The following is a 16,166-nucleotide window of genomic DNA, read 5'->3' on the forward strand; positions in this document are numbered from 1 at the left end:
CCCTCCTCCTGGCTCCAAGGCCACCATCCCTTAGAATGCAGTGAGCCGGGTGCAGTGGCTCATGCCTATAGTCACAGCACTTTGGGAGGCCGACATTCATGGACCGCTTGAGCCCTGGAGTTCTAGACCAGCCTAGGCAACATGGTAATACCCTGTCTCTACTAAAAATACAAAAAAGTAGCTGGGTGTGGTGGTGCATGCCTGTGGTCCCAGCTACTTGGGAGACTGAGGTGGGAGGATTGCTGGAGCCAAGGAAAGTGGAGGTTGCAGTGAGCTGAGATCTCACCACTGCACTCCAGTCTGGGTAACAGAGCTAGACCTTGTCTCGAAAAAAAAAAAAAAAAAAAAGAGACTGCTCTAAGGCACTGGGTCATATGAGCTGACCACAGCATCTGCTAACTACAATGGGGAGGGGTCTGCGGGCTGGGTGAGAGGTCTGCGCCAAAGGGCCCAGTTCACAGGGATTCCAAGTGGGGGCCTGGCACTCCCTAGGGCTCTGTCCACCTGCTGCTTCCAGCCTCCACTGCTTTATTCCCTGTCCTGCACCTGGAGTCAGCTCAGGCCTCTGGAGGTGCCTGCAGCACTGCGCTGCCCTGCTCTACCCCTTGGCACAGCCACCTGGGCAACCCCAGCCCACCCTCTAGTCTGGCCTCAACCTACCATGCCTGGAGCCTTTTCATCTTCTCTGACCTTCACAGAGGCCAAGATCCTTCTATACTTCAAAATGTAACACATTTTGTTTTCCTAGAACTGTCTCTTCCAGGAAGTGGGGGTGCCCCACACCAGGGCAGTGAGCTGAAAGCTCTCCCTAGGCTCTAGGGAGTGAAGGCTGGGCTGTGCCGGCTGCCCCTCCCTAGCCGCACCTTGGCATCCACCCTGCTCCTCCTCTACTTGAAGCGTGACCCCCAACCCCGTGGCATCTTCCATGCACCCGCCTCAGCGTCTTCCTAGCCCATGTGCTTACACTACCCCTGCCTGCATCCCTCCCTCCTGGCCTCCAAGTCCAGCGCAATTCCATGGCCTCTGCCCAAGTCCTCAGCCTTTCAGCACTCACAGGGCTGTGCCCACCCCCAGAGTCTTTCCCCTGGAGGTGCTCAGTCTCCTCACAGACCCCAGAGCTCCCCCTTCCATTTTGAGCTATCCTGTTGAGTTTACCCAGGACCAGCAGAGGTGCATGCACATGGATGGCTCAACAAGAAGTCCAGTCTCCACAGCCCGGGGGCACAGAGACAGGAGGGGGCAGTCCCAGCCACATCCCAGTAGAGTGGCAGAGACTTCAGCGGCCTGGCGCTGATGCAGACTGGGCTTGAGAGTCGCCCAGGGCAGAGGCCCACCTGAGTTCTCCCTGGCCAGCAACTCCAGAGTTGGGAGGATTGGAGGGGACTTTATGGCCCAAAAGACTAAGACCAAGATTTGCCTGAGGGAGGCTAAGCCATGAAAACAAGCAATATCACAAAACACAGCACAGAGGCGGAAGTGGGACCTGGACAGGCACTACACCTGACACCAATGCCCTGCACCAAGTCTCCCAGGTGCCCTCGCCCCGGTGCCAGCCCCAGCAGGAGCTGCACACACAGGACCCAGAAGAGGAGCACCAAGTGAGGCAGAAGACCAGCAGAGGCCGAGACCTGGCTGCAGAGAAGGGACCACAGCCGGATGCCACAAGACACAGAGATGCAGGGGTGTGTGTGTGTGTGTGTGTGTGTGTGGGCGCCCACCCCCCAGACTCAACTCAGCAACTCACCAGACACCAAGCCATCCTGACCCCCAGACCAACAGCCCAGACGACACAGTGGCTGAAACAGGGCAGCCTGTTAAATGGACGAACAGGAAGCCCTGGGAAGCCCTGGCATTTCTACATGGCCCTTGTGTCCTCGACCTGCCTGCCCAGAGAACAATGACCCACGTGGACCTCTGATGGAGTGGGTGGATGGCAGTGGACACCTCCCACAAGCATGGCCTCTGGCTCCCAACAAACACAATGTATCTTTATTGTACAAGCAAAAAGTCACGTGCCCCAAACCAACATAACCAATCCAATTGTTAAAAAGCTTAATTTTCCTATTAAAAAGATGAAAGCCTAAAAGCGTTACAGCTTTTGATTCATTGGCCGATTGTCCTGAGAGTTAAAAACAAACTGCGTGCTTTGGGATGGCCCCAGGCAGGAGATGGAGTTCCTGGGCCCTAAATGTGTTCCAGAGATCTGAGCGATACTGGGACTGAGTTTTGGCTTAGTAGCGATTGGAGGAACTGCATCATTGACTTCGTCACAGGAAAATACAGCAACTAAAGTGCTCCCGCTGGCTGGAGGAGAAGGAGCCGGCCAGGCAGGACGCATGTTCCAAAGAATAGCCGCCCGGGAGGCCGTCACTCTCCTATTTTGGGTTGGAGACAGCCGTGGGTGAAGAGCAATGACAGAGGGGTCCAGACCTGCCCTTCCAGTGGGGAGGGGCTGGGGAGGCCCGAGCTGGAGCACGTTCTCTCAGCATTTCCACATGCAGGTCAAGGGGCGGTGGGTATACAAGGTACTGGGTGCTGGGATTTGGCCCTGGTACAGAAGGCACGCCCTCCAGTGACCTTTAGAACCATATAGGCTCGCTATGTGCATGTCTTCACAGTCCAGACACGCGTGACACACACCGTGCCTGTCTGGAGGAGGCTGGGGTTGTCTTTTTGTTGTCGCTGGAACTGGGGACAGCGGACATGTATATTTGCCACAATTGCAACAGAAAAAAAACCACATCCAACATAAAAAAAAAAACTAAATAAATGAGGTGACGAAAAAAATGCAAAGGGACCCTGTCCTTTTGGACAGAGGTGCCCGGGGTGGAAGGCAGGTCAGCCGCTGCACATGCTTTCCGTGCCCAGGCACCAGCCATGAGCATGCACACGCGATGTCTGGGGCCGGGGGAGAGGCGCGGGCGGCCGCCGCTCCAGGGGACCAGCTCATGGGGTTCCACTTTGGTATTAAATAGGTGACTTCGATGGGGTGGGGGAGGCATCCTATGAAATGTATGAAAGGTAATGAAGACAGGGAGGGGGTGGAGGGAGAAAACCAAGGGCCAGGAGGTGATAAAATACAAAAGAACAAATACAGACAGATGGACACAGATACGGGTCCACTGAGGAATCGAGCACGAGGTTTGCTACTAGACTTATAGGTCACTCTCTCAGACGTTGGGTGGTAAACCGTCCAGCCTGCAAATGAATATAAAGGGAAGAAAACAAAGAGACACTCATCAAGTACAGGTTGCTGCGATTCCTCCTCCACACCAACAGCCACACCAGCCTCGTCACTTAACATCCACGGCTCCATCTAGCCCAGCCCGGAGCGCCAAAGCCACTGACCATGTAATGGGAAGGAGGCAGCGGGAGGAGCAGAAGAGAAGCGGCCCGGAGAAGGGCGGGCAGGGTGGGGTGGGCGGGGCGGGGTGGCTTCATGGTCACCATGATTTCTCTGGACAGAGATGGTGAGGACAGGAGAGCACCTTATTGAGCAGCTGCTGCTGTCCACGCAGCGTTGATGAGAGAATTTCCTCCTCAAGGCCAAACTCCCAGCTCGAAAGCTGTGCCCTCGTACCCCCAGCCGTCCCTCTGGACTTTGGAAGGACCCGGTGTTTAGCACCATCTGGCTCTGCTGTGGGGGTGGGGGTGGGGCAGCCAGTGCCTGGGAACTGGCGCTGGAGCACACAGCTGGATGCCAGGTCCCCTACCCTCCCCAGTCCTAGCCACTTCCCCAAGGTCCGCTCTAGCAAAGCATCACCTCCCCCTGAGCTGCTTACAGCAAGACTTGGTGGTGGTTGGGGCAATTCCATTATTTTCATCCAAAGACTATGTCTTTTTTTTTTTTCTCCTTTATAAAAGAAGCCTCTCAACAGCCTTTGCCGCAGCTCACAACCCCTCTACACCATACAGGCGTGCTCCTGGGTACACCACTGAGGCCCTATGTGGCTAGCACATGCTCGGAGACAGGCAAGCTGGAAATCACCTTGGCCACGCACTCCGCCTCCATCATTGGCTAAGCCGGAGCAGATGTCCGAAGACAGGGAGGCCCGGACGGAGCAGGGCTGCTGGGTCTGCACTGCCTTCCCGCTCAGGCCCGTGCTGTCTGCAGCGAGCCCCGCACTGGCTTGGGCAGGGTCCTTAGCGGGAGGGCCTCTGCTGGAGTCAGCCAAGTGACCTGGGCGGGGGGAGAAGAGGCGACAGGCACGATGAGGCGCCGCCAGGACGGGGCCGTGTGGGTCGAGTCTGTTCTGCCCGCTCGTTGCTGGGTGACCTTGGGAAAGCTCGCGTCTCCTGCAGACCACGGGCACATGGCCACATCTCCCACGTAGGAGTGTTGGGGAAGATCAAAGAATGCCCAGTCTCTACCAGCCCCCACTGCCGTGGATGGACTTGCGTTGTGCAAATATAGCGACAGAAGACACACTCAGGCTGTCAGCGGCCTGTGCACTTCCCATCTCAGTCTCCCTTAGCTCTGGGAACTGGCTCTGAACTCGTCTAACGGGTATAATTCATGGATGTGTGCCCCAAAGGTTGTGGGCTTATGGTGAGCTTACAGCGGCTTGCCTGGCACGCTTGGGGACTTGGGCTCACAGGGGCTCCAGCCCAGAATGCCAAGGCTCTCAGCCAGCAAGCAGGCTGCAGTGCTACTCAGAAGGCCTCAGGAAGCCCCGACATGCAGGGATGTGGGCTAGTGGCTGCCTAGAGCGAGGCCAGTGCCACTCAATGACTAGGTGTCACCTTTAACAAGACTGGGAGATCATCACCATCCTCCCATTCTCCCCCAGCCCCCAAAAGCAGCTGCATGGCTGGCACACACTGGAGAAATGGGTCAAAGATAGAAGCCACCATCCATCCACGCAGTGCCCTGCAAAGGAGCAGGTAAGGGAGGGCAGCCTGAGCTTCCCTGGCACAGCCATAACCTAGAGACTCAGGCCCAGTTCTGAGCAGCCCCTTCCTACTCACGGGCCTTCCCTCTTTGCATGAGGACAGAGGACCAGGGCTGCCTTCATGCTGCAATGACTCCTCTGATCCAGGGAAAGGAGGTTCAGTAAGGACACAACCCCAACTGGTCTTCCAGGTCCGAGGGTGTCACATGTGCATGGAGCCTGCCTCCCAGGCTCACTCAGGGGTCCCCAGGCCCGCTCCCATCCCAACCCTGCTCCCGGAGGCCGACCTGTGCTGGAGGCCACGACCTTGAGCTGCCGCACCAGGGGGTTCAGCAGCTTGCCCGCCTTCAGCTTGCTCTTGCTGGCTTTTCTCCGGCGGCCAGTGGGAGGTGCCGTGTGGAAGAAGCCCACGTTGGGGGGCAGCGGCTTGCCCAGGCGGCGGTACAGAGCCTCGATCTCCTGCTTCTGCTGGCTCTGCAGCTCTGAGATCTCCTTCAGGTGCCTGCAGAGGGGACAGGAGGGAGTGCTGGTGGGCTTCCTCAGTGATTCCAACACCACCAGGCCCTCCAGGAGGGAGGTGGTGTGGGAGGACAGGGGGTGCAGGGTGGGTGCCCTGCTGGTGCCTTGGCCTGGGCCACTCGAAGGGCCATACAGAAGCTGTAAAATGGCACAGTGTTCCTATCTAAACTGGAAGGTGCCAGGGTGGGGGCCTCTGGCATCGACGCTCCCAATGGCACAGGCCAGGCTAAGGAGCCTCAAATATCCAGACTCAAAACGCTTCCATTGATGCTTGCAATGAAAGGCCCAAACATGAACACAGATGAGGGGAAATCAGCAGGTGCCAGGTACCAAAGACACCGCCGTTTATCAGGCAAATGTGTGTTATTTCCTCCACACACAGAAACAGAGTGGAAGGCAGCTCAGACCAACACAGCACTGCATGAGGAAGTCAGCGAGATGCTCACTACTGCTCAGGGGCCATGTCATACCAATATGGGGCCACTGCAGTGGGTCCCACATCATCCTGCAGGTGAAATGCAGGATCACTGGCCGTGGGCAAGCGCAGAGTCTAGAACTGCCAAGGGGAGAAGGCGGAGGGGAAGATGCAGAGGGGAGAAATGTGAGAGGAGGATGCAGAGGGGTGGAGGGGGAGGGGAGGATGCAGAGAGGAGGAGGCCAAAGGGAGGGGGCCAAGGGGAGGAGGTGGAGGGGAGAATGTGGAGGGGAGGATGCAGAGGGGAGGAAGCTGAGGGGAGGAAGGTGAGGTGAGGATGAAGAGGGGAGGATGGAGAGGGGAGGAAGGTGAGGGGAGGATGGAGAGGGGAGGATGGAGAGGGGAGGATGAAGAGGGGAGGAAGGTGAGGGGAGGATGGAGGGGGAAGATGAGGAGAGGAAGGTGAGGGGAGGATGGAGAGGGGAGGAAGGTGAGGGGAGGATGGAGAGGGGAGGATGAAGAGGGAAGGAGGGTGAGGGGAGGATAGAGAGGGGAGGATGAGGAGGGGAGGAAGGTGAGGGGAGGATGGAGAGGGGAGGATGAGGAGGGGAAGAAGGTGAGGGGAGGATGGAGAGGGGAGGATAAGGAGAGGAGGATGAGGAGGGGAGGATGAGGGGAGGAAGGTGAGGGGAGGATGGAGAGGGGAGGATGAGGAGGGGAGGAAGGCGAGGGGAGGATGGAGAGGGGAGGATGAGGAGAGGAGGATGAGGAGGGGAGGATGAGGAGGGGAGGAAGGTGAGGGGAGGATGGAGAGGGGAGGATGAAGAGGGGAGGAAGGCGAGGGGAGGATGGAGAGGGGAGGATGAGGAGGGGAGGAAGGTGAGGGGAGGATGGAGAGGGGAAGATGGAGAGGAGAGAGGAAGGTGAGGGGAGGATGAGGATGGGAGGAGCCATGGCTCTCTTCTGGGCCTCCCTGCTGCATCACAGTCCTCTGAGCTTCTGCAAGGCTGAAGTCCAGCCCAGGTGCCCTAGCTGGAGGCCTGTAACCCCTCGACTTCACCCCAAGTACCCCTTCCTCCTTCGATGGTAAGCAAAACTAGGTGAGAAATGAGGAAGCAAATTCTGATTTTACTCCTGAATCTTCAACACCATTTTTTTTTTTTAAATGACTTTCTCTAGCTACTAAAAAATAAATAGAACTCTGTTTGGAAGCCATGGCATGCGGATCATGAGGTCAGGAGTTTGAAACCAGCCTGACCAACATGGCAAAACTCCGTCCATACTAAAAATAAAAAAATTAGCCAGATGTGGTGGTGGGCGCCTGTAATCCCAGCTACCCAGGAGGCTGAGGTGGGAGAATCACTTGAACCTGGGAGGTGGAGGTTGCAGTGAGCCAAGAATGCGCCACTACTCTCTAGCCTGGGTGACAGAGGAAGACTCTGTCTCGAAATAAAGAAATAACTCTGAGTGGCTTTCTCCCTACAAACACCAGGGAGACACAGCACCGGATGATCTTCTGGAAGGGAGTACTATTTCAAGAGAGCACTGACTGCCCCAGGGTTGGGGAGCGGCTGTGGGCAGGGGAGCATCTTATCCAGGACCTCAGGCTGGATCTCTGCTCCGAGGCCAAACCTACATGGCCCATCTCCTGCAGTCCCCGACTGCAATGTGGCTCCCACACTGGGGGTGCCCTGGCCCACTCCGAGCTGCCCCCTGGCTGCTTGCCACAGAGCCGGGAGGCCTGGCACGTCTGAAAGTGCAGGCTGGGCCCAGCACAGGGCTCCTGGAGCCCTAGGAAACTCCAGCGCTTATGGCAGAAACATTGCAGTGAGGCACAGACACCTCGGTATTCAGGGGGTTCAAATGAAAGCAAGGTTGGGGACCTGCTGGCTACTGCCGATCAGACGTCAATTCACAGTTGAGGCTGAAAATCTTCCCCACCCTCTCTTAAATGGTCCCTCCTTCCCTCTGGACTCCATGGCCCTCCCAGGGTCCACCTTCCCTTTGTTAGGCTCCCTGAACTCTTTCCTTTGAGGTGCTTCTGGTCCTCTCCCTACCCTTTCCCTAGGCCCCACCTGCCCCTGGCTCCCAACTGCTTCTGCCATTTCAAGTCTCTGCCCTCTGCCCCTGGCTCCTGGCCCGTCACCCAGGACACAGGCTCTCAGTCTACAGCAGCTCCTTTCCCCAGTGTTCTTATATCCACACCTGCCTGCCCCCTGCAAGCCTCTCTTTGTAGCAGCCGCAGCTGGGCTGTGGTCTGGCCACATCTCAGCTCCCCTTTGTGCCTGCTGACCGCTGGCTCCCTGAGTGACATTCCTGCCAAGCAAACATGCCCAGGATCTGCTGCCCTCTATCCCAAAAGGTTCTAGGTCATGCCCACCTTGGCCTTATCCACTCTCTGGCCTCCATCAAGGATCTGTTGGGCCATGTGATTCCACCCATCCCTGCCTTCCTGCCTCTCTCAGCAGCTCCAGTTACCTCTCCTCAGTTCTGCACAAACACACAGACACTCACTATATTCTCCCTCAATGCATAGCAATCACCATCCCACCAGTCTGGGCAGACACTCTCTTACCCTCCGTGTACATGGTGCACAGAGAGGATTGACAAGAGAGAAAGGAGATGTGCGCGGCTCTTCCCACACAAGTCTGTGATTTCCAACAGGACCAGACTTACAACATGCCTTCAGGCACTGCTGAATTTGGTGTCAGCCCTCCCATCCTGAAGGACATCTCAGTAACCCCCGAGCTGCAGCAGGACAGAGTAAGTATTTGCTGGATGAGGGAAAGCAGCAAGGAGAAAGAGGAAGATGGAATGGGGGAGGCAGAGACAAAGAAAGGAGAGACAGGAGAGAGTGGCAGACACAGAGAGACCGGGGTGGGGAGTGAGACAGGGAGAGAAGAAGTGAAAGGGGAGAGGGGGAGACAGAGGAGGAGAGAGGAAGAAAGAGGGAAGAGAGAGTGGAAGAAAGATGAGAGGCAGACAGTGAGGAAGACGTGGCTCAGTGATGCCCTGAGACATACCCCCAAGGGCAGCAGGAGGAGGCACGGCCCCCAGAGAAGCCAGAAGCCAGGAAGACAGCAGGGTGGTTTTTGGCCCAGCCTGGAGGACTGAGTGGGAGACTCTCTACTCAAAGCCACAGGGAGGCTGGGCCTGGTGGCTCACATCTGAAATCCCAGCACTTTGGGAGGCTGAGGCGGGTGGATCATTTGAGGTTGGGAATTTGAGACCAGGCCGGCCAACATGGCGAAACCCCATCTCGACTAAAAATACAAAAATTAGACCGGCTAATTAGGTGGCAAGTGCCTGTAGTCTCAGCTACTCGGGAGGCTGAGGCAGGAGAATCGCTTGAACCTGGGAGGCAGAGATTGCAGTGAGCTAAGATCACACCACTGCACTCCAGCCTGGGTGACAGAGCTAGACTCTCCTCTCTCACTCTCTTAAAAAAAAAAAAAAAGCCTTCATCACTGCTCTGTCGCCCTGCTTAGCAGCTCCAAGTGGGTGCTGCTTTGCCAGGACTTCAGCCCCGGCACCAGGCTTCCCCCACAACACGGAAGAGGTGCTGCAGCCCGGACAGGAGTGCTTCCTGCCCGCAGGACCTACTTCTCCCGCAGACTCTGCAGCTCCTTCTTTATGTCAGCGTCTTCCAGCTCTGAGTCGTTGTCACTGCTGATGTAGGATGACTGCGAGTGGAAGGAGGTCACGCTGATGGTGGGGACCTTCACACCCGCCCTGCTGGGCATCTCAGGGCCGATCGAGCCAGCCCGAGAAGGCCTCTGCAGGAAGGCGGTGGCCTTCTTCACGAAGTCGCCAGCCATGCTGCCACTCCCGGGCAGGGACGCCTGCTTCTGCACCGGGGGCCTTGCCCGAGGGCACTCGTCCCCAGAGTCGCTGGACACGGGCTCACCCACGCCGACCTCGATGGAGGAGGCTGTCTGTGCCCGCCGCACCGCCAGCTTCACGTCGGGGCTGGAGGGGGCCTCGTCGAGGTAGACGTCGGGTGGGGCGGAGTACCTCAGGCTGTGGGGGGAGGCCAGGGTCCACTCGTCCTGCGTGCTGACCACCGAGAAACGGCCCACAGTCTTGGCTGGTGAGCTGCCATCCTGCTGCTCTGGATGTTTCTGAGGGGACCCCGAAGCTTGAGCGCCGAGTGTCTGGGGGTGGCTGACCTGGCCACCCGGTGTGGAAATGCTCATGGCACTCTGTGGGGGCTCTGCTGAACTTTCTCCAGTGACTCCACCGTCCCTGTCTGTGGGCTCCACGTGTGCAGGTCTCACAAAAGCAGGTACATCCTTGGGAAACAAGCAGAGATGAAGAGGTTTCAGGTGAACATCAGCACAGAGTAAATCCTGCTAACCAGCCAGGGGTTGTCAAGTCGCCCTTACCTGGGGGGCACTGGGCACCACACGGGAGTCTGAGACCAACTGCCCTCCATCTCTGTCGTAGCCCAGCATGCTCCTGGGAGACGACTCTGCTGTGGGAACATTGAAAAGGTTACTCGGGCTGAAGGAGAAGGAAGAGGCAGAGATGCCTCACCGCTGACCCAAAGCAGCCCAACGTGATCCCACGGGAGCGCCGCCAGCCAGGCAGGACAATGGGAGTGGGCACTGGGAGGAGCCAGTTGTGTGTGCTCAGAGCAGTTTTGGAAACTGAAAATACATCATGATGTCTCGGCCCCACGGCATTCCATGACAGATGCCCAACAAACCTGGGCATGGGAAGAGGCATCAGCCCCGGGCACCCTCGTGCAGCCAGGCCCTCTGTGCACCTGAAGGCCGGGCACCCTCTGGGAAGCCAGGCCCTCTGTGCACCTGTACACCTGAATATTTGCTGTCTCACCCCACTGTCTGATATGAGAGGGTCTCACCGTGCACATCAGTGGGGCCAGATTCCAGCCCCGCTCCCACGGTGTCTTGAAAACTTTCACCCACTGCACCTGCAGCTGTTTCGGTGCTGTCTACGGAGCTATTTCTCATCAGCTTTCCCAAGGTTGCCATGAAGAGCCAACCAGAGAAGTCAAGCAAGTTGATGTGGGGGCCTCTCCTGAGCCGAGACCCTCACGTGGCAAAAGAAACTCATGGGCAGGCTGGGGCATGAACCTGACCTATATGCCACGGGGACGGTGACAGGGGTGGACGGAGCCTCTGGGAAGGCTGGGGCTGCCCGCACACGTACACATCTCCTTCGCACACCCCATGTGGAAACTCACAAGGGAACAATACCACATCAGATTCCCAAGGAGATGCAGTCCAGTCCCAGTCACATGTCCCCAACCTGTGGCAACATTTGACTCCCCTCCTCACATCCCATGCCCATCTCCAGGGATAGAAGGCTCACTGTCAAATGCACTCTCTCTACTTCTAAATGGCTCCGACTGCCAGGAAAGGTCATTTTTGCCAAACTAGAATTTGTCCCCTTAGAGCTTTCCCCATGAGTTCCACACTCTGGAAAGAGTAAGCTGTATCATTTTCAAGTTACTGAAGCTCAGTTTACTCATCTGCCAAAGGCGTCCATGGGACACATCTCACGGCACGAGGTCAGAATTCATGGGGCGCCACAGGCAGCCCAGCATGGCTGGGGCTGGCACTCCAACACGACCTCTCGTTTTCACCCTTTTACAAAGACACTCTACTGCTCCGTCCCTCATCTTCCACGGGCTAAACATCACCATTTCTTTGCATGCACGGCTTTCGACCCCAGTGCCAGATGCCCCAACCCCTCTTATAGTCTGGTGTCTACAAATAAACGTGGCCTGGGACTTTGAGTTCCCGCCTGTGGCTGATGTGCGCTGAGGTTTGTTAGGAGGCTCAGGGGAATTCTGATTCATATCGTGCCCATCCCCCAAGAAACCCTGAGCTGAGAAGGAATCTCAGACCTCACAAGATCAATTTAGCCCCCTTAGAAGGGAGAGTGAGACATGCAGATAATGAAATGAGAAGCAAAGCAAAGGTGTTTCCACAGAGACGCGGTGGCGGCCAGTAGCCACAAGGGAAAGCCCCGAGCCAGGTCTTCAGGGATTGCCCTGGCCTCTGGCACTCCCAGTAGTCACAGCGTCCCCTCGCCACACTGCCCTGCTTTAGCTGAAGTAAGCCTGGGTTTCTGCGGGCATCTTGTAACCTTGCTGAAGAAGAGCAGGCGCTAGGATGGGCCCACCAGAACGTGCGCAGACCCACAGCCACCGGAGAGTCCGGGAGCTGTGACGTAGTCCTTGCAACATCCCAGCACCCACCACTGGGGCCTTATCCATCTCCAGAGAGGACTTCCTCTCCCTGGAGTGTGAGCATGTGGTTCCTTCTAGAACTCAGTAGGCTTAATTAAGTCAGGGGTGTCCCATCTTTTGGCTTCCCTGGGCCACGCTGGAAGATGAATTGTCTTAGGCCACACATAAAATACACTAACGATAACTGATGAGCTTCAAAAGAAATCAAAAAAAGAAAAAGAAAAAGAAAAATCTCCTAAGAAGCTTACCAATTTGTGTTGGGCCCATTCAAAGCCGTCTTGGGCCACATGCAGCTCATGGGCCACACATAGGACAAGCTTAAATTAAGTCATGATGGGCTCCTGCTGTGTCTGGGCTCTATCCTAGATGCTAAAGGACCCTTACAGATAAAAGAATCTTTAAGAAATGCTTTTATCACTTAAAAGATAAAAGATGAGGGTGCAGATGCAGAAAGTTCTGGGGCAAGAAGGCCGGGAAGCCCTTGCGAATGGAGGGTCGAGCAGTGAGCTGTTACCTGTCATTGATGAAGACCTGCCCTGCTCCATCATGGCCCCTCGAGTAGGGGCCAGTTCTGACTTTTCCACCTGGAGAAAGAAACACAAAAAGAGAAGAGCCATGAGGCTCGAACGTCAACATCTCAGCAGTTTTATCTGCAAATCCACTCCCCTCGTCTCAAGCCGCCCCTGGGCTGCCCCAGCCCCTCTGTGTGCACGGATGGGGCTGCGTCATCTGACGTTAAACAAGCATGACCCCAAACAGGGGCCACTTGTTGCAAAATGTGCATGGGTGAGTCAGACACACGTGGGTGGGTCACCAAGAGAGGGACGGGACCTGAATGCGGCTGGCTCTGCATAGCTGGGATGCCTGCCACCCCCAAGTCCGGGCCCAGGCCCCGGCCCCGGCCCCTGACCCAGGGCAGTGTTTCTGGGACAAGGCAGCTACTCACCAAGGCCTGGGGTGGTTGGGCACGCCCTGTGACTGCCTCGTTAAGCGCTGAGGGCAGGGTCAAGTCCCCCCCGCAGACCTCCGAGCGGGGCTGGTCCCCTCTCAGGGGCTCCAGGGTGAAGTCTCTGTCGCCCACCTCCACAGGGGTCCCAGCTGAGGCTGAGGAGGTGGGCACGTGCTCCTGGTAGAGCAGAGTCCGCAGCTTCTCATCCAGGCTCTTGATGGTGCTGTCCACAAAGCCCACCCTGGGGGGCGGCCCTTCCCCATCTGACTCCAGGGCCGAGGGCGGCTGTGGGGGGATGGTGGGCCCCAAGGGTGGGCTTGGGAGCTGGGTGGTGGCCAGACTGATGGCCCCCACTGCGGCAGGAAGCAGGGGAGTGGGTTGACCCAAGGAGGGCTGTGGGGCTCCACTGTGGGGGCTGGGCTCAGGTGCAGGAGCTGGCGGGGGCTCCCCTGGGGCACTGGCCTCCCTGGTTGAGGCGGCCTCTGGAGCTGGAGCACAAGGTCCTAGGCTCACCACGAGGGGCTGCACAGCAAGTGGGGCCTCGTGAGTCTCCGCTAGTGGCTGGGAGGTCTCGAGCTCACTGGTGGGCCCCTGAGGGGTCCCTGCACCCCCTGCCTGGATGGCAGTTCCTGACGCTGGCTCTGGCATGGTGCTGGTGGCTGGAGCTGCTCCATCTTGGGGTAGAGCAGTCACAGGAGGGGAGGAGGGGGCCAATGGGGCCGGGCCCCCCCCAGGAGGGTTGCTGGGGCCCGCCTGGCTCAGAAGCTGCTGACTGGCTAGAAAGCCAGGTTGTTCCTTCGAGGACAGCTGGTCTTTATAGGGTACTGGATCTAGAAGAAATGGGGAAAATGCCTTTGCACCAGGCTACACTGGTCCTATCGACCTGTCTCTTCCCTGATAGAAAGATGCCTTACACGGCCTGGCCATGGCCCCAGTATGCTGGTTTTCTCTCTTTCCTGACACACCATGGTCCTGCCTGCCTGCAGCTCAGCCCAGCCCTGGCTGCTGCTTCCTGTAATGCCTCCCACAGGTCTCTGAGCCACCTCTAGGTTCCCCGTGTCCCCTGCAGCTGAAACAGCACCATCCTTCCTCCTGTGCCTTCTGTAACGGGTACCATCAGCTGTGGCTGTTACTTGTCTGTCATCTGTCTGTCCACACCCTCACCCTTACAGACAGCTCCAGAAACATTCGGCTGTTGTCTATCTTGCACTGGACAAAAGTTTTCCAATGAAATTTAAAAATTAAAGAGTTTAAGTAGTGAGCTATACACATTTCCGTGCCCAGGAGTAAGCAGGAGCCTGGAACCTTCAGACCTCCCGTCTTTGGTAGGGTAAGAAGCACAGCCAGGGCTGGAGAGTGACCCTGTGGGAGGAATCCAGAACCCCAGTGGCATAACCAAGTCTCACAGTGCCTTGTGCAGGAGCTCACGGAGCCTCCACTGGGCTCACAGGGACCGTGGGCATCTGAGAAGTGACAGAACAGTGTTTCTCAAACTTACTTGGCCTTGGAGCCCAGTTTTCTTTACTTGAAAATGCAACCCAGCCCCCCCACCACCAGCAGCCTTTTTTTCTTTTTGGAGATAGGGTCTGGCTCTGTCATGAAGGCTGGAGTGCAGTGGTACAGTCTCCGCTCATTGCGACCTCTGCCTCCCAGGCTTAAGCCATCTTCCCACCACAGCCTCCCTAGTAGCTGGGACCACAGCTAGATAATTTTTGTATTTGTTGCATGAGATTGGGTTTCACCATGTTGCCCAAGCTGTTCTTGAACTCCAAGGCTCAAGCAATCCGCTGCCCTCGGCCTCCTAAAGTGCTGAGATTACAGGCGTGAGCCTCCACGCCCGGCCCCCTTTGTGTTTTCAAAAAACACAAAGAAAATGCACACAAAAAAAAAACTGTTTAAAAAGTAAAAGGTGAGAACGGGGAGATTACTAGGACCCTCATGCCCTGCCCTCTGACCCCAGACTCCCTTGGCCCCCATCCTCTGTCCGGCCCGACAAAGATAAACTAATTTGACAAGGATTTCCTCCTCTGCTCTTCTTTACGGACTTACCGTTTGCCTCTCTGAACACTGTGGTTCAGTTTTGCATGTTCTCTCAATGGAATGGTACTCTATTCTGTGGTGCCTGGCCTCTCTCACCCGTGTTTGTGACATGGGTCCTTGTTGTGTTTATACAACTGCACCACAATGCATACATCCATTCTGCTGGTGCTTGCTGGGCTGTGGCCAGGTGGGACCACAGCTAACACTGAGCCACAGTGTGCACCCGTTCCACCAGGCACATGCCAGTGGGGAGCTGCTGGTCACTGATCCCCTTTATCCTTATGTGGGGGTGCTAAGCTGCTTCCCCAAGCAAGAGCCAATGCCCCCACCATCAGCAGCCTCTGAGCACCCCAGGGCAGTGTGATGGCGTCTCACTGTGGTTTGTTATTGTTTTTAATGGTGGAAAAAACATTTAAGATGAGATCTGCTGTCTTAACACATTTTTAAAAGCACAGTACTCTATTGTTTACTACAGGCACCATGATGTGGGGCAAAGCTCTAGAGCTTACTCAGCTTATACAACTGAAACTTTATGCCCACTCAACGGTAACTCTGTTCCCTCTCCCTCCAGCCACTGGCAACCTCCATTCTGCCCTCTGCTTCTATGACTTTGACTGTTTTAGATACCGCGTTATCAGAGGAATGAATCGTCTTTCTGTGCCTGGCTTATTTCATATAGCATAATGTCCTGCAGGTTCATCCATGTCGTCGAAAATGTAGAGTTTTCTTGTTTCTGTGGTTAACTAGTACCCCATTGCGCATATGTATCACTTATCCATTCATCTGTCAACAGACACTTAGGTTGTTTCCGTGTCTTGGCTATTGTGAGTAATGCCACAATGAACACAGGAGAGCAGATGCTTCTTCCAAATCTTCTTTTCAATTCTTTTGAATATACACCCAGCAGTGGGATTGCCGGATCATATGGTCGTTCTATTTTAATGTTTTGAGGAGCCTCCACATTGTTTTCCATAATGGCTGTACTAATTTCCACTCGCACCAGGCTGCACAAGGGTCCCCTCTCCCCACACCCTGGCCAATACTTACTGTCTTTTGTTTTTGGAAATAGCCATCTCAACAGGTGTGGTTTTGATTTGCATTTCCCTGATAAAACCTAATCCAATCGAGTAC

The 16,166-nt window shown here is 56.2% G+C and overlaps 1 protein-coding gene across 1 annotated transcript in view; it reads right to left on the reverse strand.

Annotated features, from left to right (window-relative positions):
* The window catches only part of WNK2 (WNK lysine deficient protein kinase 2), a 124,479-nt gene that overhangs the window by 15,140 nt on the left and 93,173 nt on the right, over window positions 1-16,166 (reverse strand). Inside the window, exons 19-25 of the mRNA XM_021671904.2 lie at window positions 12,993-13,825; window positions 12,561-12,630; window positions 10,212-10,300; window positions 9,430-10,118; window positions 5,180-5,394; window positions 3,989-4,180; window positions 3,100-3,198 (exon numbers count right to left, since the gene is read on the reverse strand). Of these exons, the coding sequence (XP_021527579.2) occupies window positions 3,100-3,198; window positions 3,989-4,180; window positions 5,180-5,394; window positions 9,430-10,118; window positions 10,212-10,300; window positions 12,561-12,630; window positions 12,993-13,825 (2,187 nt within the window). The remainder of the gene's footprint in view (window positions 1-3,099; window positions 3,199-3,988; window positions 4,181-5,179; window positions 5,395-9,429; window positions 10,119-10,211; window positions 10,301-12,560; window positions 12,631-12,992; window positions 13,826-16,166) is intronic.

Source organism: Aotus nancymaae, unplaced genomic scaffold (genome assembly GCF_030222135.1).
Source record: "Aotus nancymaae isolate 86718 unplaced genomic scaffold, 86718_ANA_hifiasm-v0.15.2.pri h1tg000041l, whole genome shotgun sequence".
Classification (NCBI taxonomy): Eukaryota; Metazoa; Chordata; class Mammalia; order Primates; family Aotidae; genus Aotus; species Aotus nancymaae.